The 14,610-nt window shown below is 46.3% G+C and overlaps 2 protein-coding genes across 2 annotated transcripts in view; one reads left to right on the forward strand and one right to left on the reverse strand.

The window, feature by feature from the left end:
* Positions 1–14,610, forward strand: part of LOC139413952 (protein tyrosine phosphatase domain containing 1a) — a 93,824-nt gene that overhangs the window by 40,035 nt on the left and 39,179 nt on the right. Inside the window, exons 4-5 of the mRNA XM_071161842.1 lie at positions 13,062–13,142; positions 14,149–14,267. Of these exons, the coding sequence (XP_071017943.1) occupies positions 13,062–13,142; positions 14,149–14,267 (200 nt within the window). The remainder of the gene's footprint in view (positions 1–13,061; positions 13,143–14,148; positions 14,268–14,610) is intronic.
* LOC139413971 (polysialoglycoprotein-like) lies at positions 368–3,911 on the reverse strand. The gene is made up of 2 exons (XM_071161858.1): positions 3,570–3,911; positions 368–1,615 (listed from the first exon to the last, which is right to left on the reverse strand). Exons 1-2 carry the CDS (start codon positions 3,909–3,911, stop codon positions 368–370), a joined length of 1,590 nt encoding a protein of 529 aa, XP_071017959.1.

The raw sequence follows: 14,610 nt of genomic DNA on the forward strand, positions 1-14,610 counted from the left end.
ATGAAGAGTTTTATTCATATCAACTACAGGCCATCTGTGACCACAGGTGCAGGTTCATCTACATTGCCTTCCCCGGGTCTGTGCACAACGCCAGGGTCCTGTAACACAGTCCTTTACCCTCCATCCTAAGGGATGGACTCTGCCTGGCAGAGGGTAACTCTGCCTGGCCGAGCCCTTCTGTATAATGATCCTATAGGCAGCCGGTGATGGGTGCAGTGGAGGCCACCTACAATGCAAAGCATTCCAAGGCGAGGAATGTGGTGGAGTGGTCCTTCAGGATAATGAAGACCCTGTGAAGCTCCATCATGAAGGCCTGGAGGTGAAGCCTACCTTTGTGTCTGAGGTGGTTGAATGCTGCACGTCTGCCTCAGCAACCAGGACATTGTGGAGCCTGAGGATGATGATGGAGACCTGGACCAGCCTCTGCGGCAGAATGGGGATCACCTGTAGGACCAGCCTCTTCCTCAGAATGGGCATCATCTGTAGGACCAGCCTCTTCCTCAGAATGGGCATCAACTGTAGGACCAGCCTCTTCCTCAGAATGGGCATCACCTGTAGGACCAGCCTCTTCCTCAGAATGGGCATCACCTGTAGGACCAGCCTCTTCCTCAGTATGGGCATCACCTGTAGGACCAGCCTCTTCCTCAGTATGGGCATCACCTGTAGGACCAGCCTCTGCAGCAGAATGGGCATCACCTGTAGGACCAGCCTCTGCAGCAGAATGGGCATCACCTGTAGGACCAGCCTCTGCAGCAGAATGGGCATCACCTGTAGGACCAGCCTCTGCAGCAGAATGGGCATCACCTGTAGGACCAGCCTCTTCCTCAGAATGGGCATCACCTGTAGGACCAGCCTCTGCAGCAGAATGGGCATCACCTGTAGGACCAGCCTCTGCAGCAGAATGGGCATCACCTGTAGGACCAGCCTCTTCCTCAGAATGGGCATCACCTGTAGGACCAGCCTCTTCCTCAGAATGGGCATCACCTGTAGGACCAGCCTCTTCCTCAGAATGGGCATCACCTGTAGGACCAGCCTCTGCAGCAGAATGGGCATCACCTGTAGGACCAGCCTCTGCAGCAGAATGGGCATCACCTGTAGGACCAGCCTCTGCAGCAGAATGGGCATCACCTGTAGGACCAGCCTCTGCAGCAGAATGGGCATCACCTGTAGGACCAGCCTCTTCCTCAGAATGGGCATCACCTGTAGGACCAGCCTCTTCCTCAGAATGGGCATCACCTGTAGGACCAGCCTCTTCCTCAGAATGGGCATCACCTGTAGGACCAGCCTCTTCCTCAGAATGGGCATCACCTGTAGGACCAGCCTCTTCCTCAGAATGGGCATCACCTGTAGGACCAGCCTCTTCCTCAGAATGGGCATCACCTGTAGGACCAGCCTCTTCCTCAGAATGGGGATCACCTGTAGGACCAGCCTCTTCCTCAGAATGGGCATCACCTGTAGGACCAGCCTCTTCCTCAGAATGGGCATCACCTGTAGGACCAGCCTCTTCCTCAGAATGGGCATCACCTGTAGGACCAGCCTCTTCCTCAGAATGGGCATCACCTGTAGGACCAGCCTCTTCCTCAGAATGGGCATCACCTGTAGGACCAGCTCGCAGCTGCAGAATCAGGATTGGGCAATGTTGCAGCACCCGCTAACCCCATCCCAGGTGACCACTACTACCGCAATCCCCACCAGTAAAAACAACCCACATGATTCTCACAGGCACCCTGTTTAAAACAGAATGGTTGATTCCTAAATCAATCAATATCACCCGTGTTCACATCTAACATAACTTACTGTTCTGCTTTTTATCATATTACCAGTGTTCAGGCCTCCCAGGTGGCGCAGCGGTCTAAGACATCTCAGTACAAGAGGCGTCACTGCAGTCCCTGGTTCGAATCCAGGCTTCATCACATCTGGGCATAATTGGGAGTCGCATAGGGCGGCACAATATTGGCCCAGCGTCGTCCGGGTTTGGCCGGGGTCGGCTGTCATTGTAAATAAGTATTTGTTCTTAACTGACTTGCCTAGTTAAATAAAATACAAAAATATTTGATCATATCACCAGCGTTCATATTTCAAATCAAACACATTTTTAATAATGCCTCAAATTTCCTGGTGGCATCCCCTTTGTGTGGCCATAATGCACAAAATCAATGCCTTCTGCAGCCCTTCCCCCTGAGTGCTGCCTGCAGCCCTTCTCCCTGAGTGCTGCCTGCAGCCCTTCTCCCTGAGTGCTGCCTGCAGCCCTTCTCCCTGAGTGCTGCCTGCAGCCCTTCTCCCTGAGTGCTGCCTGCAGCCCTTCTCCCTGAGTGCTGCCTGCAGCCCTTCTCCCTGAGTGCTGCCTGCAGCCCTTCTCCCTGAGTGCTGCCTGCAGCCCTTCTCCCTGAGTGCTGCCTGCAGCCCTTCTCCCTGAGTGCTGCCTGCAGCCCTTCCCCCTGAGTGCTGCCTGCTGCCCTTCCCCCTGAGTGCTGCCTGCTGCCCTTCCCCCTGAGTGCTGCCTGCTGCCCTTCCCCCTGAGTGCTGCCTGCTGCCCTTCCCCCTGAGTGCTGCCTGCTGCCCTTCCCCCGAGTGCTGCCTGCTGCCCTTCCCCCTGAGTGCTGCCTGCAGCCCTTCCCCCTGAGTGCTGCCTGCTGCCCTTCTCCCTGAGTGCTGCCTGCTGCCCTTCTCCCTGAGTGCTGCCTGCTGCCCTTCTCCCTGAGTGCTGCCTGCTGCCCTTCTCCCTGAGTGCTGCCTGCTGCCCTTCTCCCTGAGTGCTGCCTGCTGCCCTTCTCCCTGAGTGCTGCCTGCTGCCCTTCTCCCTGAGTGCTGCCTGCTGCCCTTCCCCCTGAGTGCTGCCTGCTGCCCTTCCCCCTGAGTGCTGCCTGCTGCCCTTCCCCCTGAGTGCTGCCTGCTGCCCTTCCCCCTGAGTGCTGCCTGCTGCCCTTCCCCCTGAGTGCTGCCTGCTGCCCTTCTCCCTGAGTGCTGCCTGCTGCCCTTCTCCCTGAGTGCTGCCTGCTGCCCTTCTCCCTGAGTGCTGCCTGCTGCCCTTCTCCCTGAGTGCTGCCTGCTGCCCTTCTCCATGAGTGCTGCCTGCTGCCCTTCTCCATGAGTGCTGCCTGCTGCCCTTCTCCATGAGTGCTGCCTGCAGCCCTTCTCCCTGCTGCCTGCTGCCTGCAGCCCTTCCCCCTGAGTGCTGCCTGCAGCCCTTCTCCCTGAGTGCTGCCTGCAGCCCTTCTCCCTGAGTGCTGCCTGCTGCCCTTCTCCCTGAGTGCTGCCTGCTGCCCTTCTCCCTGAGTGCTGCCTGCTGCCCTTCTCCCTGAGTGCTGCCTGCTGCCCTTCTCCCTGAGTGCTGCCTGCTGCCCTTCTCCCTGAGTGCTGCCTGCTGCCCTTCTCCCTGAGTGCTGCCTGCTGCCCTTCTCCCTGAGTGCTGCCTGCTGCCCTTCTCCCTGAGTGCTGCCTGCTGCCCTTCTCCCTGAGTGCTGCCTGCTGCCCTTCTCCCTGAGTGCTGCCTGCTGCCCTTCTCCCTGAGTGCTGCCTGCTGCCCTTCTCCCTGAGTGCTGCCTGCAGCCCTTCTCCCTGAGTGGTGCCTGCTGCCTGCAGCCCTTCTCCCTGAGTGCTGCCTGCTGCCTGCTGCCTGCAGCCCTTCTCCCTGAGTGCTGCCTGCTGCCTGCTGCCTGCAGCCCTTCTCCCTGAGTGCTGCCTGCTGCCTGCTGCCTGCAGCCCTTCCCCCTTAGTGCTGCCTGCAGCCCTTCCCCCTGAGTGCTGCCTGCAGCCCTTCCCCCTGAGTGCTGCCTGCAGCCCTTCTCCCTGCTGCCTGCTGCCTGCAGCCCTTCTCCCTGCTGCCTGCAGCCCTTCTCCCTGCTGCCTGCTGCCTGCAGCCCTTCTCCCTGCTGCCTGCTCCGACGCACTTCACTCACACGGCTCTCCATCACCTGATTTGGTCTTTCTCACAGGCTACAAGTGAAGACCGACACATTGGGGATGCAACTGCATGCATCCTTATCCAATTCCGACGTGCACATTGAAGATAACGGTCCACATTTACTTTGTCAGCGAACAAGATGACTAGGCCTAACAAACATCAAAAGCACTAGCCTATGTCAATCTACTATCCCCCATAGTACCTATTATATTCTGTGTGAGAAATAAATATTCCAAACATAGTCTGGGACAGTTGTGGGATGCGATAGATCCCAAATTAATACAACCACTAGCATTAAAAAAAATGTTTTACGCAATGAGGCTGATGCAACAGATCAGAACGTTTAGCTTCAAGTATAAACTATTAGTCTCTCTCTTCACATTATAAGTATAAACTATTAGTCTCTCTCTTCACATTATAAGTATAAACTATTAGTATACTACTATTATTTTCTTCACATTACAAGAGAGAATAATAGGGGGGGTGTCATTTGATTTACACAACATGCCTACCACTTTGAATATGCATTTTTATTGTAAAACACAAGAAATAAGACAAACAGAACTTGAGCGTGCATAACTATTCACCCCGCCAAAGTCAATACTTTGTAGAGCCACCTTTTACAGCAATTACAGCTGCAAGTCTCTTGGGGTATGTCTCTATAAGCTTGGCACATCTAGCCACTGGGATATCTGCCCATTCTTCAAGGCAAAACTGCTCCAGCTCCTTCAAGTTGGATAGGTTCCGCTGGTGTACAGCAATATTTAAGTCATACTACAGATTCTCAATTGGATTGAGGTCTGGGCTTTGATGAGGCCATTCCAAGACATTTAAATGATTCCCCTTAAACCACTCGAGTGTTACTTTAGCAGTATGCTTAGGGTCATTGTCCTGCTGGAAGGGGAACCTCCGTCCAAGTCTTTCATCTCTGGAAGACAAACCGGTTTCCCTCAAGAATTTCCCTGTATTTAGCGCCATCCATCATTCCTTAAATTCTGACCAGTTGTCCAGTCCCTGCCGATGGAAAAACATCCCCACAGCATGATGCTGCCACCACCATGGGGATGGTGTTCTCGGGGTGATGAGGGGTGTTTGGTTTGCGCCAGACATAGTGTTTTCCTTGATGGCCAAAAAGCTACATTTTAATCTCATCTGACCAGAGTACCTTCTTCCATTTGTTTTGGGAGTCTCCCACATGCCTTTTGGCGAACCACAAACGCTTATTTTTTTCTTTAATCAATGGCTTTTTTCTGGCCACCCTTCCGTGAAGCCCAGCTCTGTGGAGTGTACAGCTTAAAGTGGTCCTATGTACAGATACTCCAATCTCCGCTGTGGAGCAGCTCCTTCAGGGTTATCTTTGGTTTCTTTGTTGCCTCTCTGATTAATGCCCTCATTGCCTGGTCCATGAGTTTTGGTGGGCGGCCCTCTCTTCGCAGGTTTGTTGTTTTTCACCTTTATTTAACCAGATAGGCTAGTTGAGAACAAGTTCTCATTTGCAACTGCGACCTGGCCAAGATAAAGCAAAGCAGTTCGACACAAAACAACAGTTACACATGGAATAAACAAACATACAATCAATACAGTAGAAAAATCTATATTCAGCATGTGCAAATGAGGTAGGAGAGAGGTTAGGCAATAAATAGGCCATGGTGGTGAAGTAATTACAATATAACAATTAAACACTGGAATGGTAAGGTGTGTAGAAGATGAATGTGCAGGTAGAGATACTGAGGTGCAAAGGATAAATAAGATAAACAAATAAATACAGTATGGGGATGAGGTATATTGGATGGGCTATTTACAGATGAGCTATGTACAGGTGCAGTGATCTGTGAGCTGCTCTGACAGCTGGTGCTTAAAGCTAGTGAGGGAGATAAGAGTCTCCAGCTTCAGAGATTTTTGCAGTTCGTTCCAGTCATTGGCAGCAGAGAACTGGAAGGAGAGGCGACCAAAGAAAGAATTGGCTTTGGGGGTGACCAGTGAGATATACCTGCTGGATCGCGTGCTGCTATGGTGACCAGTGAGCTGAGATAAGATGGGGCTTTACCAACACCTTGTGGTGCCATATTATTTCCATTTTTTTAATACTGGATTTAATGGTGCTCTGTGGGATGTTCAAAGTTTCTGATATATTTTATAACCCAACCCTGATCTGTACTTCTCCACAACTTTGTCCCTGACCTGTTTGGAGAGCTCCTTGGTCTTCATGGTGCCGCTTGCTTGGTGGTGCCCCTTGCTTAGTGGTGTTGCAGACTCTGGGGCCTTTCAGAACAGGTGTATATATACTGAGATCATGTGACTCTTAGATTGCACACAGGTGGACTTTATTTAACTAATTATGTGACTTCTGAAGGTAATTGGATGCATCAGATCTTATTTAGGGGCTTCATAGCAAAGGGGGTGAATACATATGCACGCACCAATTATTTTTTTATTTTCACTTTTTCAACAATAAAATGACCCAACACACCTCCAGGCTGTGTAAGGGCTATTTGACCAAGAAGGAGAGTGATGGAGTGCTGCATCAGATGACTTGGCCTCCACAATCACCCGACCTCAACCCAATTGAGATGGTTTGGGATGAGTTAGACCGCAGTGTGAAGGAAAAGCAGCCAAGGTGCTCAGCATATGTGGGAACTCCTTCAAGATGGTTGGAAAAGCATTCCAGGTGAAGCTGGTTGAGAGAATGCGAAGAGTAGCAAAATAAAAAGTGTATTTATGTATGCGTATTTGTATGTATGTGTATATGTATGCATGTTTATTTATATATATATTTATAAACTGGGTGGTTCGAGCCTTGAATTCTGATTGGCTGACAGCCGTGGTATATCAGACCGTATACCACGGGTATGACAAAGCATTTATTTTTACTGCTTTAATTAGGTTGGTAACCAGTTTATAACAGCAATAAGACACCTCTGGGCTTTGTGGTATATGGCCAATATATCATGGCTAAGGGCTGTATCCAGGCACTCTGCTTTGCGTCATGCCAAGAACAGCCCTTAGCTGTGGTATATTGGCAATATACCACACCCAAGCCTTATTGCTTAAATATATGTGGATATAAATATATATATTTACCCCCAAAATATAAGGGGGATTGGAAATGATGCAGACAATGGCATTTATTGAACGATAATCTGTCCGCATATTAACGCTGATCCCATAAGAAATAATAGTAATACAGATGAATGAAGATGCTAAATGTATAAGAACAACAAAGAACAGTGGCAAAGGGATTCTTTAAAGGATCTCAAATCTAACATATATTTAGATTTGTTTGGTTACTACATGATTCCATGTGTGTTATTTCATCGTTTTCATAGTTTTATTCTACATTATAGAAAATGGTAAAAAATAAAGGAAAAACCTGTGTCCAAACTTATGACTGGTACTTAAGTATCAAAAGTAAATGTAATCAATAAAATATACCTAGTTAAGTATATATCATTTAAAATGCCTTTATATTTTGTGAACCAGACAGCACAATAGCCAGGGGCACACTCAGACATCATTTACAGATAGCCAGGGGCACACTCAGACACTCAGACATCATTTACAAAGAAGCATTAGTGTTTAGTGAGTCCTCCAGATCAGAGGCAGTAGGGATGACCAGGGATGTTCTCTGTTTAGTGAGTCCTCCAGATCAGAGGCAGTAGTGATGACCAGGGATGTTCTCTGTTTAGTGAGTCCTCCAGATCAGAGGCAGTAGGGAAGACCAGGGATGTTCTCTGTTTAGTGAGTCCTCCAGATCAGAGGCAGTAGGGATGACCAGGGATGTTCTCTGTTTAGTGAGTCCTCCAGATCAGAGGCAGTAGGGATGACTAGGGATGTTCTCTGTTTAGTGAGTCCTCCAGATCAGAGGCAGTAGTGATGACCAGGGATGTTCTCTGTTTAGTGAGTCCTCCAGATCAGAGGCAGTAGGGAAGACCAGGGATGTTCTCTGTTTAGTGAGTCCTCCAGATCAGAGGCAGTAGGGAAGACCAGGGATGTTCTCTGTTTAGTGAGTCCTCCAGATCAGAGGCAGTAGGGAAGACCAGGGATGTTCTATTGATAAGTTTGTGAATTGGACCATTTTCTATTCAAAATGTAACTTTTCTACTTTTGAGTGTATGGAATAAAAAGTACAGTAAAAAGTACTAACAGTAAAATTAAAAGTTGTCAAAAATATAAATAGTAAAGTACAGATACCCCCCAAAAATTACTTAAGTAGTACTTTAAAGTTTTGTTACTTAAGTACTATACACCACTGGTGTATTCTATATTCTCTGTGTATACTACATTCTATATTCTCTGTGTATACTACATTCTATATTCTCTGTGTATACTACATTCTATATTCTCTGTGTATACTACATTCTATATTCTCTGTGTATACTACATTCTATATTCTCTGTGTATACTACATTCTATATTCTCTGTGTATACTACATTCTATATTGTATGTGTATTCTGTATTCTATAACTATTGTGTATTCTGTATTATAAGGTTGAAGTTGGAAGTTTACATACACTTAGGTTGGAGCCATTAAAACTTGTTTTTCAACCACTCCACAAATTTCTTGTTAACAAACTATAGTTTTGGCAAGTCGGTTAGGACATCTACTTTGTTCATGACACAAGTCATTTTTCCAACAATTGTTTACAGACAGATTTTTTTTCACTTATAATTCACTGTATCACAATTCCAGTGGGTCAGAAGTTTACATACACTAAGTTGACTGTGCCTTTAAACAGCTTGGAAAATTCCAGAAAATGATGTCATGGCTTTAGAAGCTTCTGATAGGCTAATTGACATCATTTGAGTCAATTGGAGGTGTACCTGTGGATGTATTTCAAGGCCTACCTTCAAACTCAGTGCCTCTTTGCTTGACATCATGGGAAAATCAAAAGAAATCAGCCTCCACAAGTCTGGTTCATCCTTGGGAGCAATTTCCAAAACCCTGAAGGTACCATGTTCATCTGTACAAATAATAGTATGCAAGTATAAACACCATGGGACCACGCAGCCGTCATACCCCTCAGGAAGGAGACGCGTTCTGTCTCCTAGAGATGAACCTACTTTGGTGCGAAAAGTGCAAATCAATCCCAGAACAACAGCAAAGGACTGTGTAAAGATGCTGGAAGAAACAGGTACAAAACTATCTATATCCACAGTAAAACTAGTCCTATATCGACATAACCTGAAAGGCCGCTCAACAAGGAAGAAGCCACTGCTCCAAAACCGCCAAAAAAAAGCCAGACTATGGTTTGCAACTGCACATGGGGACAAAGATTGTACTTTTTGGAGAAACGTCTTCTGGTCTGATGAAACAAAAATAGAACTGTTTGGCCATAATGACCATCGTTATGTTTGGTTGAAAAAGGGGGATGCTTGCAAGCCGATGAACACCATCCCAACCATGAAGCACGGGGGTGGCAGCATCATGTTGTGGGAGTGCTTTGCTGCAGGAGGGGCTAGTGCACTTCACAAAATAGATGGCATCATGAGAGAGAAAATTTTGTGGATATATTGAAGCAACATCTCAAGACATCAGTCAGGAAATTAAAGCTTGTTTGCAAATGGGTCTTCCAAATCTACAATGACCCCAAGCATACTTCCAAAGTTGTGTCAAAATGGCTTAACAAAGTCTTATTGTATTGGAGTGGCCATCACAAACAGTAGAACATTTGTGGGTAGAGCTGAAAAAGGTTGTGCGAGCAAGGGGGCCTACAAACCTGACTGTTACACCAGCTCTGTCAGCAGGAATGGTCCAAAATTCACCCAACTTACTCTGGGAAGCTTGTAGAAGGCTACCTGAAACGTTTGACCCAAGTTAAACAATTTAAAGGCAATGCTACCAAATACTAATTGAGTTTATGTAAACTTCTGACCCACTCAGAATGTGATGAAATCCAATCAAATGTATTTATATAGCCCTTCTTACATCAGCTGATATCTCAAAGTGCTGTACAGAAACCCAGCCTAAAACCCCAAACAGTAAGTAATGCAGGTGGAGAGGCACGGTGGCTAGGAAAAACTCCCTAGAAAGGCCAAAACCTAGGAAGAAACCTAGAGAGGAACACGGCTATGAGGGGTGGCCAGTCCTCTTCTGGCTGTGCCGGGTGGAGATTATAACAGAACATGGCCTAGATGTTCAAATGTTCATAAATGACCAGCCTGGTCAAATAATAATAATCACAGTAGTTGTCGAGGGTGCAACTCAAGTGTAAATGTCAGTTGGCTTTTCATAGCCGATCATTCAGAGTATCTCTCCCGCTCCTGCTGTCTCTAGAGAGTTGAAAACAGCAGGTCTGGGACAGGTAGCACGTCCGGTGAACAGGTCAGGGTTCCATAGCCGCAGGCAGAACAGTTGAAACTGAAGTAGCAGCACGGCCAGGTGAACTGGGGACAGCAAGGAGTCATCATGCCAGGTAGTCCTGAGGCATGGTCCTAGGGCTCAGGTCCTCCGAGAAAGAGATAATTAGAGAGAGCATGCTTAAATTCACACAGGACACCGGATAAGACAGGGGAAGTACTCCAGATTTAACAAACTGACCCTAGCCCCTCGACACATAAACTACTGCAGCATAAATACTGGAGGCTGAGACAGGAGTGGTCAGGAGACACTGTGGCCCCGTCCGATGATACCCCTGGACAGGGCCAAACAGGCAGGATATAACCCCCAAGCACAGCCCCCACACCACAAGAGGGATATCTTCAACCACAACTTACCATCCTGAGACAAGGCCGAGTATAGCCCACAAATATCTCAACCCGAGGGGGGGTACCAACCCAGACAGGAAGATCACGTCAGTGACTCAACCCACTCAAGCGACGCACCCCTCATAGGGACAGCATGGAAGAGCACCAGTAAGCCAGTGACTCAGCCCAGGATTAAATGTCAGGAATTGTGAAAAACTGAGTTTAAATGTATTTGGTTAAGGTGTATGTAACCTTCCGACTTCAACTGTATATTGTTTGTGTATTCTGCATTGTATGTTGTCTGTATTTTTTATTCTCTGTGTATTCTATATTCTCTGTTTATTCTATATTCTCTGTGTTTTCTAAATTATACACTGTCTTTCAAAAGTTTGGGGTCACTCAGAAATGAAATACAGTGTAGACATGGTTAATGTTGTAAATGACAATTATAGCTGGAAACGGCAGATTTTTTTAATGGAATATCTACATAGGAGTACAGAGGCCCATTATCAGCAACCATCAGTCCTGTGTTCCAGTGGCACGTTGTGTTAATCCAGCTAATCCAGGTGTATCACTTTAAAAGGCTAATTGATCATTTAGAAAACCCTTTTGCAATTATGTTAGCACAGCTGAAAACTTTTGTCCTGATTTCAGTCTATTCTTGTTCTGAGAAATGAAGGTTATTCCATGCGAGAAATTGCCAAGAAGCTGAAGATCTCGTACAACGCTGTGTACTACTCCCTTCACAGAACAGCGCAAACTGGCGCTATCCATAATAGAAAGAGTGGGCGGCCCCGGTGCACAACTGAGCAAGAGGACAAGTACATTAGTGTCTAGTTTGAGAAACAGAAACCTTCTAGGCAGAGTTGCAAAGAAAAAGCCTTTTCTCCAACTGGTCAATAAAAATAAAAGATGAGCAAAATAACACAGACACTGGACAGAGGAACTCTGCCTAGAAGGGCAGCATCCTGGAGTTGCCTCTTCACTGTTGACGTTGAGACTGGTGTTTTGCTGGTACCATTTAATGATGCTGCAGGGTTGAGGACTTGTGAGGCGTCTCTTTCTCAAACTCAACACTCTAATGTACTTGTCCTCTTGCTCAGTTGTGCACCGGGGCCTCCCACTCCTCTTTCTATTCTGGTTAGCGCCAGTTTGTGCTGTTCGCTGAAGGGAGTAGGACACAGCCTTGTACGAGATCTTCAGCTTCTTGGCAATTTCTCACATGGAATAGTAAAGAAACTTGAAGCTCTCAACCTGCTCCACTACAGCCCCGTCGATGAGAATGGGGCTCTGTCCTCCTTTTCCTGTTTTCCACAATCCTCTCCTTTGTCTTGATCATGTTGAGGGAGATGTTTTTGTCCTTGCCCCACAAGGTCAGGTCTCTGACCTCCCTATAGGCGGTCTCATCGTTGTCAGTGATCAGGCCTACCGCTGTTCTATATTATCTGTGTATTCTACATTTATATGTGTATTCTATATTATCTGTGTTTTATATTATCTGTATTCTATATTCTCTATGTTCTATATTCTCTGTATATTCTATATTCTCTGCATGTTCTATATTCTCTGTATTCTATATTCTCTGCATGTTCTATATTCTCTGTATTCTATATTCTCTGTGTTCTATATTCTCTGCATGTTCTATATTCTCTGTGTTCTATATCCTCTGTATTCTATATTCTCGGTGTTCTATATTCTCGGTGTTCTATATTCTCTGTGTTCTATATTCTCTGTGTTCTATATTCTCTGTGTTCTATATTCTCTGTGTTCTATATTCTCTTCATGTTCTATTTTCTCTGTGTTCTATATTCTCTGTGTTCTATATTCTCTGTATGTTCTATATTCTCTGTATGTTCTATATTCTCTGTATTCTATATTCTCTGTGTTCTATATTCTCTTCATGTTCTATATTCTCTGCATGTTCTATATTCTCTGTGTTCTATATGCTCTTCATGTTCTATATCCTCTGTATTCTATATTCTCTGTGTTCTATATTATCTGTATTCTATATTATCTGTATTCTATATTATCTGTATTCTATATTCTCTACATGTTCTGTATTCTCTGTATTCTATATTCTCTGCATGTTCTATATTCTCTGTGTATTGTGTATTCTCTGGGTATCCTATATATTCTGTATTTTTCCTGTAAGTCCTGTGCTACGCTGCTCCTCCCATGTCTGAGGCAGCCAGCTGGGTGGTGTCCTATTGTAAACAGATATCTGATCAATAAGTAAACACAAAGTAATCAGTACACGCTCCTCACCCTTTTCCACTCTCCTCCACTGCCACACATGGCCAGTAACGCCCAACAGCTTAACTGGTTCATCCACTTGTTTTCCGGGCTGCTCTGTTCGAATAATTAATATTACATGTACTGCATGTGATTCATTAACGGTGTGGAACTGTCCTGATGTGTAATCACCATGTAATTCTGCTCTCTCGCTCTCGCTCTGTGTCTCTTTCTCTGCAGGATAACTGACAACTTGCTGGCGATGGCAAGGCCTTCTACTGAAATCCTCGAGAAATACAATATCATAGAGCAGTTTACAAGGTATTTGGTATTTGGTGTTTTAGAGGACAAAACACTAGCTGTCAATAGTTATTAGTACCACCAATAGACCTACAAACCTGAGACCACCAGGAGACCACTAGCTATTAGCACCACCAGGAGACCTCTAGCTGTAACTAGCTATTAGCACCACCAGGAGACCACTAGTTATTAGCACCACCAGGAGACAACTAGCTGTAACTAGCTATTAGCACCACCAGGAGCTAGTGGTCTCCTGGTGGTGCTAATAGCTAGTGGTCTCCTGGTGGTGCTAATAGCTAGTGACAGCTAGTGGTCTCCTGGTGGTGCTAATAGCTAGTGGTGGTGCTAATAGCTAGTGGTCTCCTGGTGGTGCTAATAGCTAGTGGTCTCCTGGTGGTGCTAATAGATAGTGACAGCTAGTGGTCTCCTGGTGGTGCTAATAGCTAGTGGTGGTGCTAATAGCTAGTGGTCTCCTGGTGGTGCTAATAGCTAGTGACAGCTAGTGGTCTCCTGGTGGTGCTAATAGCTAGTGGTCTCCTGGTGGTGCTAATAGCTAGTGACAGCTAGTGGTCTCCTGGTGGTGCTAATAGCTAGTGGTCTCCTGGTGGTGCTAATAGCTAGTGACAGCTAGTGGTCTCCTGGTGGTGCTAATAGCTAGTGGTGGTGCTAATAGCTAGTGGTCTCCTGGTGGTGCTAATAGCTAGTGGTCTCCTGGTGGTGCTAATAGATAGTGACAGCTAGTGGTCTCCTGGTGGTGCTAATAGCTAGTGGTGGTGCTAATAGCTAGTGGTCTCCTGGTGGTGCTAATAGCTAGTGACAGCTAGTGGTCTCCTGGTGGTGCTAATAGCTAGTGGTCTCCTGGTGGTGCTAATAGCTAGTGACAGCTAGTGGTCTCCTGGTGGTGCTAATAGCTAGTGGTCTCATGGTGGTGCTAATAGCTAGTGACAGCTAGTGTTCTCCTGGTGTTTTCAGGTGTGACGTGTAGGCCTATTGGTGGTGTTGATAACTGGCAACATGTTCCCTCCAGGTGTGGCCTTCGTACGGTGATCAACCTGCAGCGTCCCGGGGAACACGCCAGCTGTGGCAACCCTCTGGAACACGACTCTGGATTCACCTACAGACCTGAGATGTTCATGGAGGCTGGCAGTGAGTATCTCTACCTCTGAATCAATTCAATCCAAAGGGATTTATTGGCATGGGAAACATATGTTTACATAGCCAAAGCAAGTGAATTAGATACTACATTGAAATAAACAATAAAAAATTAACATTAAACATTCCATTCCATATGTCTGTCTATACAGCGCTTTTGGAAAGTATTCAGACCCCTTGACTTTTTCCACATTTTGTTAGATTACAGCCTTATTCTAAAATGTATTAAATCGACACACAATACCCCGTGATGACAAACCAAAAACAGGTTTTTAGACATTTTTGCAAATTTATATAGAAAAAAACAGAAATACCACATGTATGTAAGTATTCATTC

The sequence above is a fragment of the Oncorhynchus clarkii genome, chromosome 7 (assembly GCF_045791955.1).
Source record: "Oncorhynchus clarkii lewisi isolate Uvic-CL-2024 chromosome 7, UVic_Ocla_1.0, whole genome shotgun sequence".
Taxonomy (NCBI): Eukaryota; Metazoa; Chordata; class Actinopteri; order Salmoniformes; family Salmonidae; genus Oncorhynchus; species Oncorhynchus clarkii.